This window comes from Gymnodraco acuticeps, unplaced genomic scaffold (genome assembly GCF_902827175.1).
Source record: "Gymnodraco acuticeps unplaced genomic scaffold, fGymAcu1.1, whole genome shotgun sequence".
NCBI classification, from domain to species: Eukaryota; Metazoa; Chordata; class Actinopteri; order Perciformes; family Bathydraconidae; genus Gymnodraco; species Gymnodraco acuticeps.
In genome coordinates, this window is record NW_022990223.1 from 23,773 (window position 1) to 48,804 (window position 25,032).

General features: G+C 42.0%; 1 protein-coding gene and 1 pseudogene across 4 annotated transcripts in view; one reads left to right on the plus strand and one right to left on the minus strand.

Annotated features, from left to right (window-relative positions):
* LOC117547782 overlaps positions 1-25,032 on the plus strand; it is a 253,890-nt pseudogene that overhangs the window by 21,384 nt on the left and 207,474 nt on the right.
* LOC117547779 (zinc finger protein 420-like) overlaps positions 17,198-25,032 on the minus strand; it is a 389,236-nt gene continuing 381,401 nt past the window's right edge. For 3 of the 4 annotated variants that reach the window (XM_034218598.1, XM_034218597.1, XM_034218596.1), the window contains one exon: positions 17,198-18,741. In XM_034218598.1, coding sequence (XP_034074489.1) covers positions 17,455-18,741 — 1,287 coding nt within the window. In that variant the 3' untranslated portion in view covers positions 17,198-17,454. The remainder of the gene's footprint in view (positions 18,742-25,032) is intronic. The other variant, XM_034218595.1, reaches the window with a different exon arrangement.

Here is a 25,032-nt window from a genome sequence, read left to right on the forward strand (position 1 = left end):
TGAAAGGGAACGAGTGCGCATGAGGGGGTGAAAGGGAACGAGTGTGCTGATAAATGAGCAAAAAGTGCACTACAAAAGGAAATAACTTTACCAGTTCAACTTGGAGAAGGAGAAGGAAAAGCAGTAATTAAGAAGAAAGGGATGGAGATCTGGCAGAAGAGGTGGGAGAAAGACCAGAAAGGCAAAGAGTGTCACAAAGTACAAAAGACAATTACAAATAATATTTATAAAGAAAGAAACAGAAGGGAGGAAATCACGATAGCTAGACTCAGACTGGATCACACAGCATTGAATGGTAGCTGTATGTCATGGGGAAAAGTGACAGTGACAAGTGTAGGAACTGTGGAGTTAAAGAACATGTGGAACATTTCTTGTTACATTGTGACATCTATAAAGCGGAAAGAGAAAAACTAAAGGATGAAGTTTTAGAGGCGGAGAGGGAGAGGGGTTGGTATTCTGGGAACAGAAGGAGTGAGAGCTACCAGAAAGGCACTGGTTACCTTTCTGAGGGAAACTGGGGTAGGAACAATAATTTAACATTAGGTCAGGAAAGATCATAGATTTTTGTTTTATTTATTTTATGTTTTTTGTTGATTGATTGATTTATTTTTTGTTTAGATCATAGATGGATACGTCCATGAGTTAAGAGATGGAATGATATGATGATTCAGTCCAGGGTTGCCAACTCTCACGCATCGGGCGTGTGGCACACGCTTTCACTCTCAATCGCTCTCACGCTGCCCAAACTATTCTCACGCCAAAAACAAGATGAACCGGCGATCGTTTTTGGTTGTTTATTTACAATGTTGAGTTGACAGCTGCTCCAGCTGTCGACCCGCTCCCTCCCCCCCCCCACCACTCTTAACAACGTTAACAGACAGCTGAGCTGTGGGAGCCGGTATTGCGCATGCGCAGATCTAAGATCCAGTAGAAATGATAACAAAGTAAAAGTCTGCTGCTTATTGTTCTACTCGGCCAACATAGAGTCAAAGAGTATATGAGAGTTGTAGTATCAGGCATAATAGGAGAGTGTGTTAATTAATATATTTGGCAGTTCGGAGTAAGTCTGTAGATTTGTTTGTGTGTGTGTTTCATGTATGGGATCCCCCAGTCAGAGCTGGTTGATGTGGCCAGGGAACGTTTGGGGCTCTCTGCTGGAACTGCTACCCCTGCGACCCGACCACGGATAAGCGGGAGAAGATGGATGGATGGATGGACATAATGATAATATATAATAATAATTCAAGTACATTAAACTTTGTGCCTTTTATAGTCTGTGTCCAATATTGTATATATCCTATATATGCTAAGGTCCCGCTACTGACACGATAGCAGTCATTAAGTGCGCATATGTGTAATTAAACCCATGATATCAAAATCTCACTCCAGCCAGGTACCCAAAGTTGGCAACCCTGTCCTAATGTTCATACATTTGTAACACTGTACACCAAAACAATATCACTCCAAGCTGAACCCAAAGGTTGGCAACCAGGGGCTGAAAAAAAGTATTGATTACATCAATGCAAATGTGAATCAAACTCATTTTTGACCAAAAACATAAAGCCAACACAGGTGATATGATTAGGCCAATGGCCAGCACCCATTACATTTTTGACCTACCCATTGGCTAAATTACTTTGCGACACTTGAGTGACTTCCTGTTAGCTAGAGCGTCAAATTATTAGCTAACGTGGATGTTGAACAAAGTGAAAAATGGATCGTTTTTAGTCCTAAAACGTCCATGTGTAAGCGAGAGGGATTCTGAATCTGCACATAATAGGCATCGTGAGGCAGAGGCTGAAGGTGTCACGGTCACCGACAAGGAGGAGGACCAAGAAAAGCCGTGGGAGGATGGAGATGAGGAGGAAGGAGCTGAAATGCCCGGCTGCACCTGCTGAGGAGGAGGAGGAGGAGGAGGAGGAGGAGGAGGAGGAGGAGGAGGAGGAGGAGGAGAAGAAGAAGAAGAAGAAGAAGAAGAAGAAGAAGAAGAAGAAGAAGAAGAAGAAGAAGAAGAAGAAGAAGAAGAAGAAGAAACAATCCCCAAGAGGGCTCAAGACGGCCAATTCTTCAAAAATACCCCACAAGTTTGCCATGGAAAGATGGAGTGAGTTTAAACAAAAACAGACAAGTGGCTCAAAAATAGCAAACATGATTGACAAGGGACATTCAGCTTTGGTTATGGAGAACCGAAAGTACATGCAGGCCGTGGTTGAAAGCCTTCGCTATTCCGCTTGTCAGGGAATCGCACAGCGAGGGGGACTCCTCTAGGGGTAATTTTATCGAGCTTTTGCACCTCATCAAAATGTTTGATGTTACAGTGGATAAAAAATTGCCAAGCAATCCATCAAATGCCAAATACACTCACCATGACATACAGAACAAATTATTTGATATAATGGCTGATATGATACGAAAATAAATAAGTGATGAGGTGGGGGAGGCAAAGTACTTTGCTGTTTTGGTGGATGAAAGTAAAGACATTAGTAAGAAGGAACAGATTTCAGTGATCGTGCGGTATTTACAGCCACTGTAAAGGAGATGACCTGGGGCCTCAGACGTTGCATGAGGAATTCTTGCATTTCACCCCAGCAGATGGGTTAGACGCAGACTCACTACTAAACAGCATAAAGCTTACACTCAGTCAGTGTAATATAGACATTAATGGTTGTGTTGGCTATGACGGAGCATCTGTAATGTCAGGATGTAACAATGGAGTTCAGGAAAGAAGTGCCACAGGCAATTTATATACATTGCCATGCTCATAGGCTGAACTTGGTGCTGGTGGACTGTGTGCATAATGTCAACGCTGCAGCAGAGTTTTTTGAGACACTTCAAATGCTCTACAAGTTTTTCTCTGGGTCAGTGGTGCACGATCTGTTCATGAAAAAACAAAAGGAACTCGAGCCAACAGCACAGTGCGTAGAACTCAAGAAGCTGAGTGATACTCGCTGGGCATGCCAATATACTGCAATCTGGGCAGTCAAGAAAACTCTCCCAGTAATACTGGCTACCCTGCGTGACATCATCGGCCTGTCAAATCCACACCGGAGGACAGAGGCGAGAGCTCTCAGTGCAATCATGGACGAGACATTTGTTGTACATCTCATTATTTTCGAAGATGTATTCAGAACAACCAAGTTCATGTCGGATCAGCTTCAGTCCGCCACTTTTGATCTTGAAGCGGCAGATGATCTGGCCCAGTCTGTTACCACTGCCATATCTGAAAAGCGGACCGAGGACAAGTGGAGGGAAATCAGAAATGAAGCAGAAAGTCTGTGCGTGAAGGCAGGAATTGCACCACAGACGCAACGTGAGAGAAGGCGGGCCCAAACATCTCGACATCTGGAGGGGTTTGTAGTGGAAGCCCCGTTAGAAAGAGCACGCTTAGAAACAGATGACCTGAGAACACACTCGTTCTATCCTGTTATAGACAGGTTGTTAATGGAGATGAAATGTCGCTTTTCAACAGAAACCAATGAAGTACTGAGAGGTGTGTCCGCCCTGAGCCCCAAACACACATCATTTCTGGACAAAAAAATGATACTGCCATGGCCCGCCACTATGGAATCAGTGAGGAAAACCTGTCTGCAGAGCTTTACCAAGTTCGCCGGCTGTTGCAAAGAAAAGAAGAACAGGGACATACTATCACCAGCACCAAGGAGTTTCTATCCCTCATGAGGCCATACAGAGATGCATTTATAGACTTGAACAAACTGATATGCATATCTCTGACACTTCCCGTGACCTCAGTGAGCTGTGAGCGCAGTTTTTCTTGTCTGCGTCGTTTGAAAAACTACCTGAGGAACACCAGTGGGGACTCTCGAACCAGTAACCTGGCACTGTTGGCTATAAACACCGTGAGAACAAGGACAGTGGCGGAGCTGGGTGGCTGGGAGTGGCCACGGCCACCCCCAGCTGAATCCTGGCCACCCTATTGGCCACCCCAAACACCCTCACCACGGGGGCCCAAACTATTTTAGAACATTAAAGGGATAGTGGAAATGGAACCTCAAATAGTTTCGTTTGAACTTATATACAAGCATAATTACGTACCAAAACAATCACACCTGATTAAAAAAATATAATAATTGCCTTACGCATGTTAGAAGCACTTTATTGCAGCTTCCCCGAAGTTTTTTAGAAACGAAATGTTCGACTCAGCCAAACCGGAAGTGACGAAAACTTAGGAAGACGATACGATAACAAACCATGGCGTCTATGCAGAATGAACGTGGAAGGGCAAATATACCAGACAAAGAAGAAGGATTGTACGAGGTATCCAGTGATGATAGCGAGTCAGAAACATCCTCTCGGCTTTCCTACGAAAATGTCGTTTTAGGAACTGAATCTGAATCCGGTTCAGTAAGCGACGATGGTGACAATATTGAGCCAGACGATGGACCATTACGTCCTTATTTGTTCGAGCCCGAGCCCGAGGTGATGGTTCACGGCATGGGCAATGGCGAGGATGACCAGGACCAGGCGCCAGATGATGCACCCCTACGCACAAATAATCTTGACTGGTAGGTCCCTAAGCATAGCTCACGCATCTTAAGATCACCTGTAGCCTTTACAAATAGTAATCATTGTTAACCAGTTAAGCCCGAAGGTCCCCCCAGTGGACCCCTCCCACAGTTTTTTTTCTCTCACATGTCTCAGGGCTTCTTAACATTTATGAAACTATTAATGTTTCATACCCTTTTAAAGGTAAGAAACTCCGCTAACTGACAATAAGAACAATTGTTAGCTAGAAAAAACACAAGAGTAATACCAAGCCTTTGAATTAGCATTGAGCGAAACAATGCTAACTAATGCTAACGCTTTTTTACACACAACACACGGTAAAAATGCCCTTATTACTATCTTAACTGCACAAACAAGTTAGACTCAGTTAGACTGAGTAGTAGTAGTAGTAGTAGTACTGGTCCCACAGAAAAAAGCACAGTAACTAGGAGTAGGCTCTCGGCGCTATATTATATATTGCAAAAGTTGGCATGCATGTACTGTAGGCCTATGGCTATGCCATGTAGGGTACATTTCATAACATACCAGGGTCAGGTTCACATAAATTATCTTGTCACATTTATTATTGTATATGTAACAGCCTTGTGGGCATTAATTACATGAATAAATTGAAATGAATTGTATACTAGCATGATATACAGCTAGAGCCAATCGGTCTTTTGACGTAGTAGGGTCCTAATCCTAGGCTAGCCAGGCTGCCTGTCAAGTGTAGGCTGTACTCACAGTACTGTTAGTCTATCATGTCTATATGATGACTGTAGTGTACACATTCGACACTGTGTACCGGATAAATGGCGTTGTACAAAATGGTACAGGCTAATGATGCATTAAATCAACAAGAAAACATAATAAAATACTCACTTCTTATGTATTCCACTTTCAATTTGAGCTAGAGACCGAGGAATCTCGAAACAATCGTCAGTAAAATGACGGGAGCACACGACTGCCGAATTACTCGTCAGCTTCGGCTCCGTGAAGTTTGCCCGTGTTATCTGAACACATTTCACCCACTGACGACGAATGGCTGGGTTTCTTGGAAACGCATGCGTCGATACGCCATTCTCTGCATTTGCTGTCGCACTACAGCCATACAAAACACATCTATTCACCACAATAAAGGTCGGCTATTCACATGCAAATGCTATTGAATGTCCGCCATTGTTTGTGCCCGTCTTCCTATGCTCTCGTCATCACCCGAAGATTCCCGAAGTATTTTGTTTCATTGAGAGGGCGCAGTAAAATTGAAAATAAAATGAAACTAGGCGCATGAAATTAAAAAAAATTGTTTATTATGCTTATTTTTAATAAAAATACATAAGTTAAACCCAAAATTCGCGGATTTCCACTATCCCTTTAACGGACCCGGCGGCGGCTGCTGCTGGTTGATGGGCGCCGCCATTGTTGTTTACATCCAGCTTGGAAATGGCGCGAAATGCCGCTGAAGACGAAGACATTCCCGCGATCTTCACCGCCGACTCTCTCAGGCGCTCTCTCGCCTCCCGTGCACTCATGAAGTCTCTACTCATGTCCTTCGACCACCCGCATGCTCCATCTTCCTCTTCATCACTACTTTCCTGCTTCACTCCCATCTTGCTGAACTTTTCCATCTCCGCTAGCTTCCCGGCTAGCTCCGTGACGCAGTTACGGACTCCCGTCAGGATAGACGTCCTCCGTTCGAAAAGTCACTTCTGACACCAATGTAGCGTTCACAAGGTGAGTCGGAAACAGGCTTCTCGTTATTAGGCTTTAATAACTCTTGTTTGACAACAGATGATCACAGGTACATGTACACTTTGTGGGTTCTACCTCACACTAACCTAACTCCTACCCCTACACATATATATATAGCAGTGTCTACGTCACAACTCCCCGCCCTCCCCCGTCCGCTCCCCCAACCACAGGCCCGCACCTCAACCAGCATCACTGTGCAGCTCTATGATTGGCAGAGAGACGGGGGATGCCTGAGTGACACCCTGGACATCCTATGCAGGGTCGCTACAGTATCTTTTAAATATGCTTAACTTGTGTAATGCCTGAAAACACTTCTGCTGTGACACAATCATTTCTCAGTTTAAGGTAAATAATTATTTAAATAAAGTATATCTATTTATCTAATGAGCTAAACCGTCGCTTAGCTTAGCGTTAGCTGCTAACTGAAGAACCCCATTCATTTCAATGGGAAAAATGCTGCGTCACAGTGAATGGCGATGCTAATAAGCATATATTTAAAACTATATCTATGGTAAAGAGCACCAACACAACAACTCAAACTGTCTTAAAGACAACTGGTGTAATAAATAACTAAAATAAAGTCAGCTTAGCTTTACAAATCAACTGTTACTCACCCAGAGCCGAACTGGAATAATAACTGTAGCTGTTAGCCGATAGCTTTTAGACGTTACATGTTAGACTTTAGCTTTTAGACTGTAGCTGTTAGCCGATGGCTTTTAACTTTAGCTGTTAGCCGATGGCTTTTAGACTTTAGCTGTTATCCAATAGCTTTTAGCCTTTATTTAAAGATAATTTGAGACTATTTTTGGCGCACATTTTAAAGTTTTTTTGTGAGTTTCTTTCTTCCAATATTACAGCTGTGTTAAATAAGATAACTTCTGATTCGTGATTAACTGTAGCTAACAGGTGTAAATACACTTAATGAAACCTCTGCGTGTGTTAAATCCACTCTTCTTCTTCTTCTTCTTCTTCTTCTTCTTCTTCTTCTTCTTCTTCTTCTTCTTCTCTCGGTTTTTGGGAGATGGGTCTGGATACCGCAGGCAGGGGGCGTTTCCTAAAGGGTTATGAGCCACGTGTTTACTTGAGAGTTCCTAGTCACGTCTGTTCTGTCTGTTGATAATAATAATGTATTTGTTGTGTAGAAGCAAACACAGTAGTGGTGGCTTAAAGCCCACCTCTGCTCCGCGCCGTCCGTTAGATGAGCCTGGTCAGATTAATAAGAGAAGGAGTTCAAAACACCGGCATAAAAGTTATAACAATAATCTGATTTTAATGGTAAAAAACATCAATACAAGTTACAGAGTACTCTGGACTCCCAGTTCTACTGCTGTGCGATACAGGTATCGGGACCAGCCAATCAGAAACAGGGGGGCCTTTTGCATGAATAAACAACACTATATATAGACATATTTGGGGCGGAGAGTCACTTCACTTCCTTCTTGCACCTGAGTTCACTCCTTTAATTTCCCAAGGAAGATTTCACACAAACTCTATTCTTTCCCAGACAACCAAACATTGTACACAGATATATTGGTACATTACTTCTGAACAGAGCGTGAGTAGACAAAGGCAAAGTCAATCTTTATCTTCCACCTAACTTCACTCCTTTAATTTCCCAAGGAAGATTTCACACAAACTATTCCTTCCCAAACAATCAAACATTGTACACAGATATATTGGTATCAAACATTGTACACAGATATGTTGGTGCTTGAGATTATATTGTCCCCAGAAAGAACCTTGAAAAGAACATGTGTGTGTGCTGGTGAGAGGAGGTGAACAACCCCCCCCCCCCTCACCCACATCGAATCCTGTGTGACTGCAATAAAATCCTGGATGCAACACAACTTCCTCAAACTCAACAGCAATAAAACTGAACTCCTCCTCATCGGCCCCAAATCCACCCTCAGCAAAACCCCCAACCTGACAGTCACCATTGATGGCACCCCTGTTTCCCCCTCCACCCAGGCACGCAACCTTGGCGTTATATTTGACCCCACCCTCTCCCTCGAGCCCCACATCCGTCAAGTTGTAAAAACCTAATTTTTCCACCTCCGCAATATTGCCAAACTCCGTCCCTCTCTCACCCGCCCTGCAGCTGAGCGACTCATTCACGCCTTCATCTCCTCCCGCCTTGACTACTGCAACTCACTCCTCTACGGCATCAGCTCCACCTCCCTCAGTAGACTCCAGCGTGTCCAGAACGCAGCCGCCAGACTCCTCACCCACACCAAATCATGACTGGCTCCCCGTTTCACACCGCATCCACGACAAACTCCTGGTCCTCACTTTCAAAGCCCTCCACCATCTGGCCCCCCCCTACCTCACTGACCTCCTCATCCTCTACCAACCACCCCGGTCCCTCAGATCCACCTCAGCCGGTTTGCTTTCCATCCCCAAGGCCAAACTCCGGAGCTTCGGGGACAGAGCCTTCTCTGTGGCAGCCCCGAAGCTCTGGAACTCCCTCCCCCAATACCTCCGTGAGTCTGAGTCCCTCACCCTGTTCCAGTCCCGCCTCAAAACCCACCTCTTCAACTCTGTATCCATAAGCCCCCCCCCCCCCCTCTCAATCAACTTCCTCCTGACTGCTTTTCTGTTTTGTTTTGTTTCTTTTTGGCTTTGTTTTGTTTTGTTTGTCTACCCTCCCTCCCAAATGTAAAGCGTCTTTGGGTTCAAGAAAAGCGCTATAGAAATAAAATATATTATTATGTGTGTGTGTGTGCTGATGTAAAGAGGTGTATGTGTGTGTAGCAGGGTATCTGGGTCATTGAGTGTAAGTGTGAGAAGGTTTATATATATAGGATTACTTTAAAACAGTCCCAAATAATACATGTTCACTTCAATACAGTTCAAGATAATACCTGTTTACTTTAATACAGTTTAGAATAATATCTGTTTACTTTAGTTGTCGAGAGGGTAATGGCGTAGCTCGTTTTAATCATACTTATGTTTAAGTCCTGCATCCTCCACAACTGCACAGTGCTGCATATGTTTTCCTATAAACAGACCAATGCTTAAGTTATGGAACGCTGCGGGGAAAAGGAGTTACGCCTTCCTAACCAGCTCTCTCCTTCCGCTGTCATCGGACACAATGGGCTGATGTCTTTATACTTGAGTAATTTGTGCATACAAATATTGTGTTTCTAGGCTTTACATGTTATACAAAATAAACTTTTATACTTCTCTCATATATGTGTCCTTTTTTCAACAGTGCTAACTGCTCTTTGTACAGACCAGGATGCTGATGAAAATCGTATGTTCTGATTTATTACACTGTTGAAAATTAAATAACCTTGTATTTTAATGTTTCAGATAGCAATGATTTTTAATAGCAATCATTGATGGAAGATTCAGAAAACTGTCTTGCCTGCCACATTTTGAAGGGACACATCATCCGCCTAGACAAGTACACAAAAACAGATACAGGTCAAGCTGTTCACTTAAACATTTGTACCGGGCAGATATGTAACTGTGTTAAAGGACAGACTATTACTACTTTAACACAGAATAATAGACAACAGGAGTCAAAGAATATGCAAACATTTTGCACTGTCATACACGGGAGCATACCTACAGTCAGCCCTATGTTCCCTCAAAACTATCGTTACCCCTAGCCCCAAGCCCAACCCTAATTAACCCCATAAGGGACACTGATCTGTCTCTTATTTTAACACATTGGAGGCCAGTCTAAGTGAGTGATTGTAATATGCGTGTATGTGTTTTAGTCCTACACCATGGATTCTGAAATCTTCCTTAAAACACTTCCTATTCAGAGCAAACTCTGGTCCTTCTGTATAACTGTATAGCCGATTCTAAAAACGCCTTCTAAATCCTACATACGTTTTCAGAACAAGAGCATGGAGACACTTGAATCCTACTACTGCTGAATCCCACATCAACTGCTTCATTTATGAGCATCAATGAGTTCCTATAACAATAATTATAGTGTTATAAGCTGATTATAATACATTATAAGTATGATGCATAGCCAGTATTACCGCTTCATTTATTATGCTCTAATTCTTCCTTTGAATAAGATGAAGGTTTAAGGGGAATTTGTGTTATGCAATTATCTTATGTGTGTTGATGTAACTTCCTTTCATATATGCGTTGATGAAAAACACAGCTTTTCTCTCCTCATAAACAATATGTATTTATTAAAGCCATGTGGTGTACAGTACAGTATTTTCCCTTATTTATAGGCTCAACTTATCCAAAGCCAAGTTACTCATCTTACCCCTAGACTATTTGGTCTGGAAAGAGGCATACAATTGAAAAAGATCAGTTATCACTGGAGATTATGAGACAGGGTTTAAAATGCTATATATTTTTATCTCACAGAGAAGCACTTCATTATGGTTGGTTGAAGCGTATTATGGATCAATCACCCAACATCAGGGGACTGGAAGCTATTGCCTAAACTATTTCTCAATTGATTCGGAAAGACCTTGATTTTAACAGGGATTCCTTCTTTCTATCAATGTGTCATTCAAAGATGGGCTAGCTGGCAGAAAGCAGGGGGTGGAACACTAAAGGAGCCGTACAGGAGATGAGGTTGGAAACCAGACCATTTGGGGATCTAAGTATATAACGGATCTTAGAGGAAATTCATTAATGTATCAACATTGGATTGACTCAGGTATAATTTGCAATAAAGATATGCCATAAGCTTCAGGATAAAAGGAATTGGGTAAGTGAATTATTCATTATTAGAAAGGCAATCCCTAAAAAATGGCTCCTGCTTCTAAATAATAGAAGCAAAACCCAAAGATTACATTGACAATGTACACATGGCTCTGACAGGATGTACTTGTAAAACAATATACAAGCAGACATCATACTGTACATACAGACATACTGGGAAGCTGTGCTTCATAGTCCTGTTCACTAAAGCAAGCTCACACCCTACATAAGAGAATGGAGACACTTGAGTCCTACTATTGTTGAATCCCACATCAACTAGTTCATTTATGAGCATTAATGAGTTCTTATAACTATAATTATACAGTGTTATAAGCTGATTATAATACATTATAAAAATGTTCATAATGCATCAGACATTGGGTGCATAGCAAGTATTAGTGTATTACCGCTTCATTTATTATGCTCTGATTCTTCCTTTGAATAAGATTACATTGACAATGTACACATGGTTCTGACAGGATGTCATTGTAAAACAATATAAGCAGACATCATACATACAGACGTACTGGGAAGCTGTGGTTGACAAACAGCAAGTCAAATAATGTATGGCAGCTACAGACAATTTCTCCAGAGGGTCAATTGCCAGAATTCCATTTTCAAATATTACATGACATTCTTCCAAATATGTAAAACCTGTATGAATGGAAGCTTGTCCCTACTCCTCTATGTGCTGTTTGTTTGGTCACAGAGGAGACAGACCATTATGTGTGTTTCATGTCGATGCTTGGGCAACTCAAGTTGCTGCCCTTATCTTGTCTCTGTTCAAAGTGGAATTTACACAGAAATAGCCAAATATCATTCTGGGTCTTAACACACCCCATAGTGAAATATATAGCCTCGTGTACACCTTATACTAATAATAGAAAAATTGTCCATCTACAAAACTTGGAGGATATTCAAAGATGACCAACAAATGTTGTATAAGGCAGACAGTGTGTTTTTCTTTCTGAGTTCATGTTAAATATCACAATTGATCTTTTGGTTGATGAAGTCAGAGATAATTAAATCTGGGCACATATTGTGTGGTTGCTGAATTAGAACACCCAATAAATGTTTATGTTTAATGAAGACTTTCCTCTTTGTATGTACTGTATATATTTTCCTTTGTACAATGTATTGGTATGTACTATACATTTCATGTTTAGTATTTGATGTGTATTGTAATGTTTCAAAAATAATAAATACGTTAATTAATTAATCTTACCACCAGACACAACATGAACAAATGAATGATACACATCAGGACAGTAACTTCAACTTCAGTATTTTAGGTGTACAGAAACCTCTACTCATGTTGTTAAATGATATACAGCAATATCTTCCATAAAACGTAGTTGATTGATTTGAATAATAATTACTACCACTGCACAAACAGTAAAAAATGATATGCCTACAATTTATGAGTTTAATGTATCCTATGTTATGATAAACTATCAAATTGACTCTGTATTCATTATGATCTGTCAATAGGTCAATTAATGTGTCTTCTCTGTGGGTTGTATACTCTTCATTCTTTATGCAAATTAATTATAATTATAATTTTTCAAAGTTCGTTTATGATTCATTCAAAGCATTAAAATAAATGAGAAACAGAGCGTCATATACCTTTAAGAAATACGTGGGGGGCGGGATTCATAACCCTTTAAAAAACGCCTCCCCCCTATAGGATCCACCCCCTATAGGATCCGCCTCCTTGCTGTGGTCTGCATACAGACTCTATTGGTTTTTTGCAGATTGCAAAGAACTTTAAAGTTACGCCCATCTACTTCCGGTCCATGGGAGCTACGAAGTCCCTCCCCTTCCGTTCGAGCTCCATGGCACACTGGGGCCCTTTCTCATTTCATCAAATCCCCCTCCTCGACTCCTCGGTCCTCCGGTAGTGACCCGGAAATTAATTTCAGCTCGCCATGTTGAAGGACATCTAATTTCTCTAAATGCACTTCGAGGACCGAGGAGCTATAACCGAGGATACACTGATGGGTCCTCCACGGCTCCTTCGTGGATGCATTTCCGGGAACAGAGATGTTTCAAAGAGTCACACAGCCGGACTTATCTCAGCCAATGACAGCTCTGCATGCATCCCCTGGATATTATTTTATTAACTGCTTTCATCGCTATGTGATGTTTCCAGAGAGAACAGCTGTGAGGTCCATGCAGAAAGCAGAGCAGTGTGTATAATATCACTCAGTATAACAGGCCTACTCTCTTTATTTGCTTTAGTTTAGTAGATATCTACAAACAAAGAGTCGATATTTTTCTAAAACCATTTAGTGCTTCACATAATAAAATACACAACGGCTGTAGCCTGATTATATGCTTTAAGTTAGGAGCTGTGCGTGTGTGTGGTGTAGGTGTGTGTGGTACAGTGTGTGCGTAGATTATCCTTGCAAGAATGGAAGTAGTCATCACAAACAGAGGTTGCATGGGACAACTAGTTCCTGAACAGTGTCCTTCACATGCCTTAAATACAAGAGAGGGTGTTACAGTGACAAGATGCAGAAATGCCAGTTCAAAGCAGTATTCAATGTTTAGTTCAGATTAGCTCCATGTCAGAAATGAGCATGCTTGTCACATGTCTATCTCCATAGAGGCTGAATCATCATATTAATCACATAGCTATCATATTCCTAAAACAGTCCTGATGCTCTTCTCGGTAATCACACATCCTGTCATGTTCACAGCTACAGTTGGGATACCTTTGTTATCATGTTACTCTGATATTGGAAGAGGACATTCAGTATTTTCCCAACAGTTTATCACTATCTTCACTCACAGCAGGTTGTACACAGGAGGCCCCTGACTCAATGGAAAAGTACTGGAGCCTAGGGCTGCTCAATTAATCGTATTTTAAATCGCTATTACAATTATGGCTTGCAACGATTACGAAAACGTAATCGAAATAAAACGATTATTTTTTTATTATTATTATTTTTTGGTTTTTCAGTTGAATTATACATAAAGTTCAGGGTAATCAACTGTTAAAAACATACTGTTCACATTTATTTTCTCCAATAAATGGATGTTTTCAAAGTCAATGAATAATCCTGCGATCTGCGGAGGCCTGCTCCCACCTGTGCTGAGGAGGTTTTTACCCCGGAGTCGTCGCGGAGAGACCGAGTGGCTCCACGCTTTGGGCTTGGCCTGCTTCCACCGGGCGTGTGCTGCTGTGCGGAGGAGGATTTTACCACGGCTGGGGCCTGCTTTCCACCTGTCCTGGTTCTGCTGTTGCGGAGGCCTGCTCCCACCTGTCGTGTGCTGCGGTGTCGTGTGCTGCTTGCTGAGGAGACCTTTCACCCCGGGGATCCCACGGAGGGACCGGAGCACTTCCACGCTGCTGCTTTTGCCTGTCCTTTGCTGCTGTGCTGATTTGCCCCAGGAACATCGCGGATACTGTGTGCTGGTCTGGGTAAATGGCCCATATCGGGATTCTGCTGTGCCTGTTAACTGTTTTGGACTATGAGAAGATCTCTAGTCATTCTGAGAAGACTACTGGATTCAGGTCTGTTCTGCCACCTGCAGTGGGCATCCCCTGCAAAGGTGTGGATGTGTTACACAAACAATTACCGGTTGCCTTGTCACAGACAATCTGCTCGACCAAATAGGTTTGTCTTTTTTGTTTTCCTGCGATGATGGTTCTTCAGGACTGCTTCTTAAGCTCAAATCACACTCTCGCAGACTTTTCCGGTGATTCTAAAGTAGATGACAATGTATGTGTGTCGATTAAGAGGACATTTATGTTAAGAATAAGTTCAGTGTATCCACATTAGTTTCCAAATCTATCAGTAAGCAATTCGAATATTTAGCCTTAAATGTAGAAGTGGCAAAGGGGCAACAGGTCATGGTGGTGGGCTGTTACAGACCCCACTCAGCTGTCAAGGATTCCTTGTCTTCGCTAGCAAATCTTTTAATCGCAGCTAGACTACAAGTAAATAGTGCTACTTGGAGATTTTATTTGGGACTGGTTAACTGCAGTGTCAGAGGATTTTAAAAACCTTTGTATCTCTTTAAATGTTACTCAGATTGTTGACAGTCCTACTCGCCCTAACATTAAGTCACCTAGTAAATCCTCCCTAATTGATCTCATTCTAACTAATGTTCCCTATAAATACTCATCTGTGGGAGTATTTGCGAATGATGTGAGTGACTGTATTGTAGCCACAATTAGGGACACTAAGGTTCAACCTCATATTATTATTAAGAGAGACATAAAACATTTTGTGGAGCAGAGTTTTGTTCATGATCTGTTTGGGTTTGATTGGGGGAAAATCGATCTGTGTGCTGATGTAGAAACGGCATGGTCTTATTTTTATCTTGGTTTTATGGAGATCATTGATAGACAAGCACCCCTGCGTACATTTTAGAGTAAAGGGATGAGACAATCCTTGGTTTTCTGCTGAACTGTCTAGTCTCCTTCATGAGAGAAACAAGGCCTGGGCAAAGGCTATAGGAAATCGGGCTCAGAGGTAGAATGGCTGCGTTTTAGGCAGCTAAGGCATAGCTTCATTTCACATGTCAAAAGTGCTAAATCAAAGTACTATCTGTCAGTTACCACAGAAAACCTAAATAATCCTAGGACATTTTGGAAAGCCATAAAATCGATATCCACCGGTGAGATCTGTAATGAGCTACTGAGCTAATGAGCTAGTCCAGGCCTTTGAATCATAGACTGTTTCAGTCACTTTGTGAAGACGGTGGGTCAGAACATAAACAGCTCCTGCTTCACACTGACGTCCGCTGGTTACCCCGAGGGAAGACGTTACAGCGGCTGTTCGAGCTACGCAATGAAGTGAGGGCATTTCTGTCGGAGCACACACACCCACTTGTGGCTATGTTCGACGACGCTGACTGGGTAGCTCGGCTGGGATACCTCTCTGATATTTTCAGCAAACTCAACCAGCTGAATCTCTCTCTTCAAGGTAAAGACACAAATGTTCTTAGCTTGTATGACAAAGTGTGTGGATTCATGGAGAAGATCAAGCTCTGGCAGAGCAAATGTGAAAAAGGGGATACAAGTTGTTCCCTGCAGCTGAACGCATACATTGCTACTGGTGAATGTGACAGAGCTCCAATTGTGAAAATAGTACACACACATTTGTCCAAGCTCAAGAATGAGTTCAACTCCTACTTCCCTGATATTGACAACAAGTCATCCACACTGGACTGGGTGCGTAATCCATTTGTGACGTGCATTAACAGCAGCATTCCCGCCAGACTGCAAGAAGACCTCATAGATGTGTCCTCAGATAGGAGCCTGAAGATACAAACTGTAAAGTCCACTGAGACAAATGTAACATTTGTGATATTGGGCTATATAAATAAACATTGATTGATTGATTGATTGATTGATTGAAGATGAGGTACTCAAGCACACCACTGACAGTTCTGGTGTGGTGTGGAGAAGGAGTATCCTGAAATGGGGAAACATGCCCTGAATGAACTGTTGCCTTTTGGGTCCACATACCTGTGTGAGGTGACATTCTCCGCCATGACCCACATCAAGACTAAACACAGGAACAGACTCAACTTGGAGAATAACCTGGTCACAGCTGTTGCAACAATCTCCCCCAGACTCACAAAACTGATGAGGGAGAAACAGGCTCAAGTGTCACATTAATTGGTGAGTTACTTTTTTTTTTAAGTCTTTAAACAATGGCTATTATAATGTATATGATTAGTTATGATTGAATATGATTTAAGTGTCACATTAATTGTCGCATTGGGTCACACAGACAAAAATATCCTCCTCTTCTCTATCTCTCCTCCTTCCACTCCCAGGTTTCACCTTAGCTACACTACACACACTTCACACACACACACACACACACACACACACACACACACACACACACACACACACACACACACACACACACACACACACACACACACACACACACACACACACACACACACACACACACACACACACACACACACACACACACACACACACACACACACACACACACACACACACACACACACACACACACACACGTATGGGCCGCCGTGCCAATTTTAATGTGGGCCGCCGTGCCAATTTGACTATACACTGCTCTGTCATCTCATGGTGGCTGGTGGCTATCCATGGTGAATGGTGTGTCAGAAATGTAGTCATATTATTAGGCTGTTTTCTTTGTCCTTGTGGTTTGTTGGACTTTATGTCATATTATATTATAATCTGATATATATTTTGTTTCTATAACCTTTGTAGAAACGAAATCTTAAATATTACACCTTTTCTTTGGTTACTTTTATTTCAAACGTTGTTTTAAATTGTAATCTTGACTGAACGACTTTTTACGCATGAGCGTCAGATTACCACCCCGGACTCCCGATATAATGTCAAGCTTTATTGGGTTTAAAGGGCCTGGTCATGTGGCCCCGCCCCCCGGCACGGGTCTGATATGTGCTGCTGCCACCACACACACACACACACACACACACACTAAGGTGAATACTTTAAGAAAAAGTGTTCCCACACTCTTAACACCACTATGGTTTTAAGAGTGTGTGAACACGAAGATGTGATTTGAGAGCATCTGATCTGGTGAACGTTTTCCCACACTCTTCACACCAGTACGGTTTTTCTCCAGTGTGAATACGGTGATGTTTTTTGAGATCACTTGATGTAGTGAAAGTTGTCCCACACTCTTCACAGCTGTAAGGTTTTTCTCCAGTATGAATACGTTGATGTGATTTGAGAGTGTCTGATCTGGTGAAAGTTGTCCCACACTCTTCACAGCTGTACGGTTTTTCTCCAGTATGAATACGTTGATGTGATTTGAGATGACTTGATGTAGTGAAAGTTGTCCCACACTCTTCACAGCTGTATGGTTTTTCTCCAGTATGAATACGTTGATGTGATTTGAGCTGACCTGATGTAGTGAAAGTTGTCCCACACTCTTCACAGCTGTATGGTTTTTCTCCAGTGTGAATACGGTGATGTTTTTTTAGATGATCTGATATAGTGAACGTTTTCCCACACTCTTCACAACAGTACGGTTTTTCTCCAGTGTGAATACGGTGATGTGTTTTGAGAGCACCTGATGTAGTGAAAGTTGTCCCACACTTTACACAGCTGTACGGTTTTTCTCCAGTATGAATACGTTGATGTTTTTTTAGAGCACCTGATGTAGTGAAAGTTGTCCCACACTTTACACAGCTGTACGGTTTTTCTCCAGTATGAATACGTTGATGTTTTTTGAGAGCACCTGATGTAGTGAAAGTTTTCCCACACTTTTCACAGCTGTACAGGTTTTCTCCAGTATGAATACGGTGATGTATTTTGAGAGCACCTGATGTAGTGAAAGGTGTCCCACACTCTTCACAGCTGTACGGTTTTTCTCCAGTGTGAATACGGTGATGTTTTGTGAGAGCACCTGATGTAGTGAAAGTTGTCCCACACTCTTCACACCAGTATGGTTTTTCTCCAGTGTGAATACGGTGATGTATTTTGAGAGCACCTGATGTAGTGAAAGTTGTCCCACACTCTTCACAGCTGTACGGTTTTTCTCCAGTATGAATACGTTGATGTGATTTGAGAGAATCTGATCTGTTGAAAGTTGTCCCACACTCTTCACAGCTGTAAGGTTTTTCTCCAGTATGAATAAGTTGATGTGATTTGAGAGTATCTGATCTGGTGAAAGTTGTCCCACACTCTTCACAGCTATACGGTTTTTCTCCTGTGTGAATAAGCAGGTGGCTCTTTAAATTTCCAGATGCTGTAAAGGATTTGTCACATTGCTGACAGCTGTGACGTCTCTCTCTTCCTTTCAGTTTCTAGAACAGATGGACAGAGAAAGAGAGAAAGTCAATCTAAAAAGCATAAATACACAAGTTATCACAATAAAAACTCATTTAAAATAAACCTTGAGTTAACAAAATACTACTTATCAACTGTTTGTTTTTATTATATTTGTATTATATTTGATACAGTAATACAGCAATATTCTAACCAAAGTATATACCATAGGTGGGGGACTCGAGTCACATGACTTCACTCGCATATTTTATTACTTGAAACATGCTTGACTAACATTGATAAAAGACTCGACTAGACTTTGAATTCATGACTTGAGACTTGACTTAGGCTTGAGACAGATGACTCGAAAGGACTTTACTTTTTAAAATAAAATATTTGCATTGTACTAAGCCCCTAGAGGGCAATGAAAAAAAAAGAGAGAAAGTTCGCAGGAGAAAGTAGGAAGTGGAGCGCACAGGAGACAGCCGTTTCATTGCAGACTGTTCTGTTTATGTGGGCAAATACATACATTATTTGAGATACATTTCAAACTCGGACTTCATTTTAGGGACATTTCGGCCAGGGGTGTAGAGTTATTTGTTCAAGCACCGGATCGGCAAAACATTAGAGTCTGTGAACCAGTCTGCCTTGACCTAAGGCCCAATCCCAAACCACTCCCTCGACCCTACCCCTCCGTGACGGTCGGAGTGAACTCCGTCTGTAGCCACACTCGCAGCTCAACGTCAGATGGAGGGAGTAAACCCACCTGTCAGATGGAGGGAGTAAATACAGCAGCAAGCTTTGGGACGGCCTCCCCTCTCTACGGCAGAAACAGAAAATGCCGTAACTGTATGTAACAATGGTTTCAAATCAGCATCTCTTAGACAACAATTTTAAATTAATAACTAAAATAAAACTCCAAACATCTTTCATTGTGTTTCAAAGCTCTTTTAGTTTTAAACCTGATGTTTATAAGCTTCTTAGTTTTTGCAACGGTCTGTAAATATACACAACTTTATAATAAAATGCACAATTTTACCTTTTTCTAGACTAAACACAGGTATGATCCTAAGTTAAAAACATATGAGGTTATCATGAGGTTGTTAACATCGCAATTTATCAGTGGATGTTTGCTGGAACTAATTTTTAACAGCTTGTTTCCCGACGGACACACACAGCGTGACTACGGTCAGGTAGAGACCGGTCTCAAGTCAGCACTGCTGCAGACTCGCTGTTTGAGGGCTTGATAGCGCACTCCCCCTCCACACCGTTCCACACTCGTTGCTTTGGAACAGCCCTTAATATGGCGGACCCTTCGCGTGAACGCGCAAACGGAGGGGTAGGGTGTAGGGGGCGGTTTGGGAATGGGCCTATGTATTCATGTCTGTGACTCACAGTATTTGCTGCCCACAGCTGTTGGAAAACCTCCTTCACTTCATGAAATTTCTGCAGCACCAGGAGGCAGTAACGTGTAACTCAGCAGAATCTCAGAAGAGCAGCACCAACTGCAAAGAGCTGTGCCTTCACTCTGTTTACCTTCATTAGAACAGCGACCGCAGGCTGCTACGTTTTAACCACGCGCACCTCTATACACACACGCGCACCTCTATACACCAACACAGAACTGCCCAATTATTCCCCCTATTACCCGTTTTATGATTTCAGAGCCCCACTCTCCATTGTTGTTAATGTTGAAAATAAAACCCTAGTTTCATAACCACTGTCTTTTAACTGATTTAAATGCGGAAACTGGGGTTATTCATCAGGATTTCGTAGGACTTGACTTGCTTGACTCTCACCCCAGTAACTTGAGACTTTTGATCCTGTGGATTACATTTGCCTTCTGCAGACCATGTCTGGCCATTCAACTTTCCAAGACACACCTGAGTGACAGCACGAACAGGTATGGCGAGGAACCCCGGCCTCTACGCTGCTACATAGCGAGGCTATGCTAGAGCTACAATGCGATCGGCTTCCTACGAATACACCAAACCACCTGTGCTCTTCGATATTGGATGAAATCCCTCGGGAGCCGCTTAGAAACACCAGGAAATAGAGACGAGGAAGGAGGGGAGGCGTTCAGAATCGCCTACGGCAGAGATTCAGCCGGCCACCACTTCCATCCATCATTCTCACAAACCTGCGCTCATTGAGCAACAACGTGGACACACTAAGGACATACACAAGGTACCGTCATGAATCTCTTGAGGCCTCTTTATTATGTTTCACGGAAAGTTGGCTACAATCTACAAAGCCTGAATCTCTTTGAAGTACCCGCAGAAAAGCAGAACAGTGTGTATAATATATATCGCTCAATAATAAATGTAACAAGCCTACATTTCACACTTTATTTGTAGGCTTTAGGAGATATCTACAAATAAAGAGTAGAGTTAGGGAGTGTATAGGTGTCTGTTGTAATGAATATGCCGCCAGCAAAGGGCGTTGTTGGACTAACAGTAGGTGTGTGTGTGTGTGTGTGTGTGTGTGTGTGTGTGTGTGTGTGTGTGTGTGTGTGTGTGTGTGTGTGTGTGTGTGTGTGTGTGTGTGTGTGTGTGAGAGAGTTGATGTGCCAGGCAGACAGGCAGGTCTCAGTAGCTTATCTGACATAATTGGTCAAAAATGGTACATTCTTCGTTAGCCTACGAGCTCCCCGTTTGAGCGAATAACTATTCCTTCTCAATGTAGCATGACATTGGATATGCGTTGAAGTTGTCCTGGATTGAAATTTTTCCGATCATTCCCCTATGAGGAGTTTGCAGAAATGTCCTTAAAATGGATGAGAAACGCACATTTTTCCAGATGGCCGACTTTCTGGGGGGCGGGGCTAATGGAAGGCAATTTGAAATATGTGCAATCATAATAGCAATATGTATACAGCGTTTCGTGAATATTGGAAAAAGTATACGCGAGTAGTTTGGAGTAATTTGTGACATGTAAATCTTAAAAAATGGTGTATTAGCTTACGACCCTCCACGATTGAGCTATCAAAAATGTTCTTCTCAATTTAGCATCATATTGGATAGGGGCTAAACCTGTCCTGCATTGGAATTTTTCCGATCCTTCCCCTAGGAGGAGTGCGCAAGAACTTGCTTAAAATGGCAGAAAAACGCACATATATTTCAAAATGGCCCACTTTTTGGGGGGCGGGACTAATGGAATCTATTTACAAATATGTCCGCAATTCCATGAGGAATGTCTGTGCCAAAATTCGTGAAGTTCTGAGAAACTATATGTGACTACCACACAATAGGGGGCGTTAGTGAGCAGTTTTTTTGAAAATGTACGTTTTTTTTTTTACATTCTCGAAAAGGTCCTGGGCTCTGACGTGTGTCCCAAGTTTTGCGTCCGAAGCTCATTTTATGCTATCGCAATAAAAAAAAAATGTATAGGCCACGCCCACATTCTGCATTTGTTGCGACACTTTAATTCTGAGTTCGTAGTCACCCCGAGAGTATGTGTAAAAAAATAAAAATAATAATTCGTCCATCTGCTCTCGAGTTATAAATTGGTGGTGTTTTTGGCGCCCCCTATAGTCCTAAATGAAAATTATTTGGTGTGCCTATTTCCTAAGACAGATTGAACCTTTCCACCAAAATCTGTGGTGAATGGATACATTGTTGATGAGTTATGAGCATTTCTTTATAAGCCCCGCCTTTTTGCAAGTACGTTTTAATTCATGGCGGAAATATTTATGGTTTGAACATGCTCATCTCCTAGGGTAATGTGTCTGACCCTCCACCGATGCTGTATACGAAGTTTGGTGTTGAAAAACTGAAAATTGAAATTTAAGTGAATATTTAACTGTTTTGAACATTATGCTAATTTAAATTAAAAAAATGTAGGCGAAGCTTAGGGTTCCAAGAGGATAATTTGTAGAGCAGGTCCACCCGGATATGTGTGCAAAATTCCAGGTCATTTGGAGTTACGGTGCGACTTTGTACATTTATTCCGAAATGGGTTTTTCATAGGTGGCGCTAGCGAGCACGTTGGAATATTTAACCCATTGACTCCAGAATATTGAATTTTTTACCGGTCCTGGCGTCCATGCAAAATTATACAACTTTTTAAGCATCCTAAAGACCTCAAAAAGAGGAAACGCCAACACTATAATAATAATTCCACCAATAACAATAGGTGCCTCGCACTTCGTGCTAGGACACCGTTGGGTCCTAGCGCTCCGTGCTCGGGCCCTAATTAAAACTGCGGCCGCACTTGTACGCGCAGTGATGAGCGGGCCCTCGCGTCCGTGCGCCTGTCGGGGAGGGCAGCCGGTCGTCCCGGCGTCAAGCAGACGCTCGCGCGTCCTGGGAAATGAGCCGTTTCTCATTTCTATGATTTTCGCGTCCCAGACTCCCAGGTCCTCCGGCAGCGAGCCGGAAACGGATGTCGGCGCACCGTCTCGAAGGAAAACAAATTTCTCTAAAGGGTCGTCGAGGATCGATTATCGAGGAGGCTGTCTGGAGGAGCCGTAACCGAGGATACACAGATTTAGAGGAGAGAGGAGTTTTTGCGTGGCTGTGTCTTAGTTGCCCAGTCGCGATCTGTTCATCTGTCATACTGATCATACAGTCAATACCTTTTTTGTTATTAGCATCTGGTTAGCTAGCTATGCTAATGAATATAAGAAGCTTGTTCTCCAACCAGTGAGGTAAAGGCACATCTTTATATGAACATTATAGTTATCAAAAAACAAGAGAATAAAGTAAACAGGTATAAAATACGATATGACAGTAAACAAAAGTTGTTATTAATAAACAAGAATACATTTTGAAAGGAGTAATTTGTAAAAATATCCATAAAGAAAAAGTAAATCTGCTTACAGTTCTGTTTCATATGGGTGTTGAGAGATGTAACCATAGATCTCCTAATTTTGCTCTCAAAGTGCACCAGATTGATGCTTTTAAGTTCAACATTTAAGAAGAAAAAAAAAGCATGCCCCCCGGACCCCCCTAGAGAAGGTTAGGTCCCCCCCCCCCCCCACACTTAAATCATGTCCACATGGATAGGAAACTAAATACATTTGCACACATCTTGTGTCCATATCTTTCAGTTTGGTGGTCATACCACACCGTGCACGTGCATGCATGCGCGAGTCATGGCAAGATATCTGGATTAAGAGGTTGCTTTTTCTTTGCACAGCATGAAAGAAAGGCCAAATGAATGGGCTGTGATTTTTAAGCAGAGGTCAATCATTTGTACGGCCCTCGGAGAAAAAATTGAAATGGCCCTTGAGAGGAAAAAGGTTCCCCACCCCTGTCTTAGACAGACATATTTGCATGTCCTCACTAAGCATTATTACATATTAATTTAATATTAAACAAATCAAAATGGCCAATTATCCCAAAATATTGCTGCTAAGATCAAAAATCAATTCTCAAAAAATACTTGAATTATCTATGAAATTGCAATATTGTCCCTCAGTTTGTTTCAACCCCATCACGCCATAACCATTTACCCTCCTATTAAAATAATGGATCAGTCCATGTGTGGATCAGTCCATGTGTGGATCAGTCCATGTGTGATCTGCATTGAGGGAATTACATCACAAAAGTGTCAGTTTCTTCTCTTACCTATATTTCAGTTTTTGTATTTTCAGATTAAGATTGACAAGCTCAACATTTCAACTATGTTGTATGAATTAATAATAGTAAATAATTGTTTATTACAAAAATAAACAATAGTTTTGCAAAATATTACAATTTTGTAATGTTCTTGACTTCCATGTGGTGCCATATCTTAGCTAAACAAGGTCTCATGCCTACTTTTTGTCAAAAACTTCAACCCTGTTACATTTTTTCAAGGAAATTCCTAGTAATTATTTATATTGTAAGTATATAACATGTAAGTAGTCCACTACCAGATGTTATGACCAAACATTTTGGTTTCATTCAAAGATATAAAGACCCAAAAGGCACCCGATTCAGAGAATACTCAGAATCCTGCATACTGTAAGTACTTAATTATAATTAAGTACACAAATGACATCACCCATCTCTTCAGAGAGCTACAGGTGACCTGTGCAGCAACGCATTTCAATCAATATTTGTCAATACTAAGAGCTGCTAGATTGTGCTGCTGTAATGGAATATGTAAGGAGAATAAGAACATACCATGTGGTCCAGCTGGAGTTTCATCTGCCTCCTGATCCCTGCCTCTGGCCCTCGTTCTGATACTTCATCTTTATTCCTCACATATATTTCTTCTTCTTCACTAATGTCTTCATCTCCTCCTCTTCCTCCTGCTCTGACCCTCCTGGTCTCTTCATCTCCTCCTCTTCCTCCTGCTCTGACCCTCCTGGTCTCTTCATCTCTCTTTTCCTTTTCCTCTTT